The sequence below is a fragment of the Phoxinus phoxinus genome (genome assembly GCF_949152265.1).
Source record: "Phoxinus phoxinus genome assembly, chromosome: 1".
Lineage (NCBI taxonomy): Eukaryota > Metazoa > Chordata > Actinopteri > Cypriniformes > Leuciscidae > Phoxinus > Phoxinus phoxinus.
The window spans coordinates 14589232-14596502 of record NC_136876.1 but is presented as its reverse complement, the minus strand read 5'-3'; the positions used below and the strand labels follow the sequence as shown (position 1 = coordinate 14596502).

The 7271-nt window shown below is 39.2% G+C and overlaps 1 protein-coding gene across 1 annotated transcript; it reads right to left on the bottom strand.

Annotated features, from left to right (window-relative positions):
- Positions 1-3086: 3086 nt before the first annotated feature.
- cldnk (claudin k) lies at positions 3087-3734 on the bottom strand (the record flags this gene model as incomplete). Its single annotated transcript, XM_079601259.1, has 1 exon — positions 3087-3734. The coding sequence occupies one exon, from the start codon at positions 3732-3734 to the stop codon at positions 3087-3089; it is 648 nt and encodes a 215-aa protein (XP_079457385.1).
- Positions 3735-7271: the final 3537 nt, after the last annotated feature.

Genomic DNA, 7271 nt, shown 5'->3' with positions numbered 1-7271 from the left:
TACTGTGAAAGAGCTATGTGACACTGCCCTGACCTGCCCTGAATGTAACAGGTGTGTCCCAATTTGTGTACTTTTGTTACGCACTAATCTAAGCCATTTTGTAATAGTGTGAGTGTTCATACTGAACACATTCCTACATGAATGTTGAACACTTCATGCACTCAACTGTGACAGCTTTACTTATGTAGCAGTGCAGGAGCGAACAGACTTCATATTTTCAATAACTTGCATACACTTGATGGAAGAATACAGTGAGAATGCGTAGTATAAGTACATAGTGTATAGTAGTTCAACTGGAGCACAACTTATGTCACCCTGGCAGACATATTGTCCCATATATAAAAATAAGCCCCGGTGCCAACCACCCCTTCTCCATCCCTTATTCTCGAGCAGGCAAGACAACAATACGCACTTTTCTATATTTTACAACAGGATTTTCACTCGTAGCATTAGGTCATACATGAGTCACTACCTGGCGCAGTAAACAATGCAGCTATTGTCAATGCTGTGCTGCAGCATACAGTGGTATTGTACTGCGGTCTATAGACGCAGAGCAGCCTCCATAACAACAGCCAGAGATGCTCAGAGAGTCAAGACAACACGAGCCGAGAATGTCTTCATCAGCTGGACTGTTTACATGAGATTTATATGCAATTGTAGATTACATAAATGTGTATCAGATATTCTCTCCCAAACTTTGTGAATGATCTTTAACTTAATGACATTAAAAATACTCATTTAAGATTAATGTGTTTTATTAGAGGTCAGACAGCTATTAAAAAAGCATTTTCTTGAATTTGCACGGGTTTTGATAGCTAGTTGTACATCAACCTCTAGATTGGACCCTGGTGCATCATCCTATACATTGCCACCAAGTGGAAAGCCATTGTGTGTGTCGACCCCCCCCCCCCCCCCCAAACCAAGATAGCCAATGGTCAGTCAGAAATGCCAAGTTGCTCTGGAATATCCACCTATTCCTTCTATCCTATGAGACTCTTGTAAAAAAAAATATCGCAGCATCAAGCAATATCTAATGAGTCATATATCACAGTTAAATTTGACAAGTTTTGATTTTAGATTGGGAGAAAATACCAATGTCCTCATGCATCAATGGCTATATTTCAGCAACAATTCATACTTATACTGTGAATGTTGTTTTTGAAAATACTTAAATCTGCAGTAACTTTTTTGTAAATAAACGTAGTTGTATTATTAGAATGTAGTTTTCACTGACATCAAAAAAGTTATGTGATTGCATAATGTATGTGACTTGTAATACATTACTTTACTCGTAACATAAAAAAAATCTGATTATGTAATGCACGTACTTGTAACGCATTACTTTACTCGTAACATGAGTTATGCATGTTACTAATGCGTTACCCCAACACTGCTCATTTTAGATGAGATTGAAAACACCTGATCCACCTAGGTTTTCTCAGAGGAGAGCTATGCTAGAAATGTGTCTACGTTCAATTGCCTTTGCAATATTTCGCATTTATATTTTTTGTATATATTTTATAGTTTCCACATGATTTTATATAATTGTATTGATTGGTTTGTTATATTGCTGTGTTATTGTATTATGTTTAATACAGTATATCTTCAGTTTAAACCATAAACGCATGCTGTCCACTCAAGTGGACATCTGAAAATCTCTTTGAAAAATGTGTAAAAAAAGAAAAAATTAAATCTTATTTTTCATGCCCTAAGAACAATAAAAACACATAGGAAAAAAATCCTGACTGAGGATATCATAATTCATGCATGAAAGGGTTAATCAGATTAAATGAGAATCTGTATTTCAGAATATAGAATTCAATAAATGAGCAAAATTGAAAGTTGATTGGATGATTCCAGCTGTTACTTTGTCTTCCGTTGTTATCAAAGGGAGCTTTTGTTTTCTAGACATTTTCTAAAAGACCAATAAATCATCAGGACAAGTTTTATATTATCTGCTTTGGCCGATTAACAGTTGTAGGCCTACTGTTGTAAAATAAGGGTTCATTTAAATTGAACTATTTTGGTACATCTGATTTGCTCTCATTAAATTATGAACATATCCTAGTTACCCGAGATATTCTACACCATATTGATAGAATGTTTATAGTCCACTCCAATGTTGTTTGGACAAAAATATCTATTTCAGAATATCTATTTTGTGAAGAAAGAAAATCACACAAGGTTGGAAAACTTTTTTAAAGATTTTATGTGAATTTTCCTTTAAGAACAACTTTACAGTGACACCTCTAAGATTGTATGTATGGTATTCCATTAAATAACATTAACACCTTAAAGGGATAGTTCACCCAAAAATGAAATTTCTGTCATAATTTACTCACCCTCATGTCATTCCAAACTCATAAGTTTTTGTTCATCTTCAAAACACAAATGAAGACATTTTAATGAAACTGGAGAGATTTGTGTCTCTCCATTGAAATTCCATTCCTTATAAAGTTCTTAAAGACATCACATAAGTTATCCATATGAATCAAGCGGTTTAATAACAAGTCTCCTGAAGAGGCAAGAATGCTTTATATGATGAACAGATTTAATAGGCTTTTATTTACATATTAATATTGATCAAAGCATACATACAATCTCAAACGTACTTGCTTGATGTGTGGGATCCACTAAGGTTTGTTCTCGTGCGTCAGGCAAGCACGGTTGAGCTTTCAATGGAGAGACAGATATGTTTCATTAATGTGTGTTTTGAAAAGAAAGTCATATGGGTTTGGAATGACATTAGAGTGAGTAAATGATGAGAGAAATTTGATCAGATACTAAAGTGGAATCATCATCATCTTCTTGAACAGACGGACACCCAAAGAATTCAGAGAAGACATTATAAAGGATTTAAAGTTTTATTATTGAATAACATAACAGACAAATACAGAAAAAGACAGACTTATAAGTGGACATTAGATGTGGCAAGGAAACTTGATTTCACATTTCTATTCACTACCTCCATCATACTACAGAAATATTCTGAATGATAAAAAATAGATGAGAATTAACTTGAATCTATCACAATGGGAAACTCTAGCAGAGAAGGCTTTCGACGGCCGGCGTGTCGCTGCTGGTCATTAAACATAACCCTTGACCTGGCCAGCTCCACCCGCTCGGCGTGGGCTGCTGTCGCTGCTAAACGTAGGAGAGGAGGGAATCCCGGGGGGATTGGACCCTGCGTAGAGGAGCGATCCACCGATCAACAGCAAAGCCGAACCCCCCCAGCCCAGGTAGAGCGCGGGGCCGAGCTCACGCTTGTGAGGAGCCGCCACATAGGGGTCATAGAAATCCTTAATGATGGAATGGGCCGTCCAGCAGACGGGTACGAGGATGAGGAACCCTGCGATGACAAAGAGCACGCCAGACACGCGGGCCAAACGCGCCTTGAGGCTTGGGAGGCCCACGCACTGGGTGCACTTGATACCCAGAACACCCAGCGTGAGCGACAGGGTGCAGATGAGCAAAGCGAGAACCAAAAGACCCCGAGCGGCCTTCATGTCACTCGGAAGAGCCAGCAGGCTGTCGTACACCTTGCATTGAATCTCCCCTGTGCTCTGCCAGATGCAATTCATCCACAGGCCCTCCCATGTGATCTGCGCCGTTACAATGTTGTTCCCGATAAAGGCAGTGACCCTCCACATGGGAAGGGTGCACACCAAGAACCCGCCAACCCAGCCGATGATGGACAGGACCAGGCCGAGCAGCTGCATGCCGGTGGTAGCCATGATGAATCTTTTCCAAGAATGATCACTTGGAAGAGTCCAATGGATGGCACAGACAGAAAGCTTCGATACACTTCAGGGTCAGCGAGAAGCGCGAAGACAAAGTCCTTTCCCTTTCTTCGTAAGTGAGTTCCAATAAAGAAACAGCGTAGTAGACTGGCAAGTGGACCTAAAGATTGAAACAGAGGAAAGGGTATAAGTTACAGTAAGTTACAGTTTACAGGAGCCAAACTCTGAGAACACATGCTGATAGAAGTTGCAGTCTTGACATGGATTCTTCAAAATCATTTCTAAACATTCATGGCCTTAAAGCAGGCATGCTCATTCCTCCTCCTGGAGGGTGTTTACAGTAGAGTTTAGCTCAATCCCAATCAAATCAAGCACACCAGAAACAGACAATCAAGGTCTTTGGGATGACTAGAAACTTCCAGGCAGGTGTTTTGGAGCTAAAATTCAGAAAAGTGGCCCTCGCAGAGCAGGACTGGAAACCCCTTTCTTGATGAGAGCTTGTGGGCTCAAGTTAAACCAGGGGTGTCCAATCCTGCTCCTGGCGGGCCAATGTCAATTGGAAAATGTAATTCCAACCTGCCAAAACGGACCAGCCTGAAAGTTTTTTTAGTAATGTGGAAGAGACTAGAATAGCTGCAGATTGGAGTAATGTGCTTGCCAAAAGGTAGAGGCGTGCCAAAAAGGTACACAATGCTACAAGAAACTAACCCCTAACCCTACTTTCGAACTTTCGAGACCAATTGCAAAGATCTTTCGGCACGCCCTTTACTCCATCCTGCAGATACACACACTTGATCTGGAAGATCTTGATTATCTGGTTCAGGTGTGATCGCTTGACACTGTACCTCAAAGGAACTTTGTACACTATCAACCCCTAAAAGGTGCATATTAGTGCTCTAGAGTAATGTTGTTCCCTTACGGTAAGGTATGTTCTGGGGTAAATGAGGTACAAAGGTGTCCCTTTGAGGGTACTAGTATCAAGCTATTGCACCACTAAAGGTACAATTTACTTTCTGAGAGAGTAATGTCAATTACAACAGAGGATCATTTCAAATTGTCTCTATATTTGTTTTTAAACAAGCAAATCTTTCTGTTACAGTAATATGTAAATAAGTAAACTTTCAGCATTCCATCAGAAATGTGTTCAGGTTTTTGCTATACTTTTGGATTACTCAATAACCTTTCATTTTGCAAGCTGTCTAAATTGACATTGAAGTGGGACTACTTTACTAGGTGAATGAAATTTTGGATGTTGTTGGATATTTGGATATTGAGTAGAATTCCAGGTAAACAGTTGTCTTTCTTATATTAAATGCGTGTGTCGTTCGTCTGGTTTAGTGGTGTTACGTAGTTATGACGTTATGACGTGATTATATCAAACTAGTCACATGCTAACAAGCGCAACGTCTGCTGCCGCCCACACACTATAAGACTTTCAAAGATTGCTGTTCTTTTCACACAACACAACTGTCTGTCATCACTGATGTCTTCTGCTGTAAAAACACATTTCACTCTGCAGGAGCTGAATAGCGGGCATATCTAGATAGTTAACCTGCTAAATGCCTCCCAGACATCTGCAAATCTCTCAGACTGAGTGTTTCTGAAAATACAGACAGCAAACTGTCAGCGAGTGGAAAATCAGAGCTAAAACTGTGTAGTGTAACTTGTGGCAATACCTTAAATTTTGTTTATTTTATTGTTTACTACCTGGTCCTATGAATTTCAATAATTTTTTTTTTCCAAAGGAAATTGTTATTGTGCCACAAATGATGTTTATGCATCTTAACTTGTAATCCAGAACATTCCTTTAAATATTCATGTGGTTTTACACATAAATATTTAGGGCTGTTATGTACAGTGAGCATTACTGGATTCACTATACATCGGAGAGAATGGGTCCTTTTCACACTGTGGTGGGTGTAGAGCTACGCCTGGTGGGGTGAGTGGATTATCTCAGAAAAACATGAGGAGCCTCTGGACACAAGAAGCTTTCTTTGAAACGTTCAGAGTGGGCCAAGCCTGTGAGTCTGTTTATGTCCAATCTGAATGCCGTGCTGCATAAGCACTTAGTCTCAATGATAAACCTCCAAAAAACACTCAAATGCTGTTTAAGAAGATAGCTTTTTAGTAACATTTCAAGTTATTTACTGAACCATTATCTTCTGATTTCCACGATAAATGACTGAAATTGTTGTTACCTGATTGACGGCAATGAAGTCCCTGAAGTTGAACTCCTTCCACAGCCACTCATCTGCTAATCCTCTATCTTCTTGTGTTGGGTTCCTTCGATCTGGAAACAGAGCTTGACCTGAAATGCCATAAACCTGCGATGGAGGTGAAACCTACAGATTCAGACCTTCTGGAGAGGCTCAGCCTGGGTTAATGTCACTTGGGTTGTATGTTTGAGAGTGAAGTGCTGCCCTCTGGGATGCCAGCTCGGGTCTGTGTAACGGTGGGCAGGAGCATGCGCTTATGTGCGCGTTCGTGTCAGCGTGTGAATGCGTTAATGTGTCTTGAGTGTGTCTCCCAGTGCCTGGTGTACCAGCACAATGACTCGCTGTTCTCTCGCCCTCGCGCTCCCCGATCCCCAACCCGTCCATCTAGTCCTCTTTTTCATCCTTCGCCTTCTTGTTCCTTGAAGCGAACTCCATCGTTTCTTACTACCTTTCATTCATTTCGCTTTCATAAAAGTTCACAGAGCGAGTACAAGTATGTTAACGTCTTACTTTCATGTCTATGCGACAATGGAATATGTGTAAAGTTATAAATAACATTTAAGGAATAAATAAATAAATAAGAAAGTACAATTGTAGCTATTGCACATTTTGGATTATAGAAACTTTTATGTTTTCAAAAGTTTGGATCAAACCATTTTGTTCATTTAATGAAATGTATCATCTTCAGTTGATTATTGTAACTTAGGCTATATAAATTGCAATAATAACTTTTTTTTTTTTTTTTACATTTTACAGAGAACATCACAGTGGTACTTGCCCGCACAAAACTTGCTACGGTGTACATTATAACAAAGTAAAACATTTCTAAAAGTCTGTTAAGAAACAGTCTTGAAAGTGTGCTCTTATTGTGGCCTTTTATTTTGTTTATATTATATTGTCTGCAAGTAGTTTTTAAAAATATACTTTTAAGATGTTACATACAATACAAGTGCACGTTCAGTAACATTAAGAGCACTTATTTTTTTGCTAGGATATACAAGTTCGGTACTTATTAGCCCAAGTCAAAAGGGTCGGACCCCGGGTCTCAGTGATATTCCAGTCTCTAAATTCAGGCTTCAGTCCCTCCTTCAATGCAAGTCAATGGGATTTTTATATTGTCCAGCAAGCGTGAATTTGATCACCTAAAAAAATATCCACCTCTCATGAAAAACTCGCACAGTTTGAGGTATACTTCATGTCTGTAATTAAAATAAGGCTTTAAGAAGCACCAGTAATAAATAAAACGGAATATAATAATTGTAATGATTGCACCCTATAACGGCAGTGGTAAGGAAGTGAAAGCTGGCATATTGTT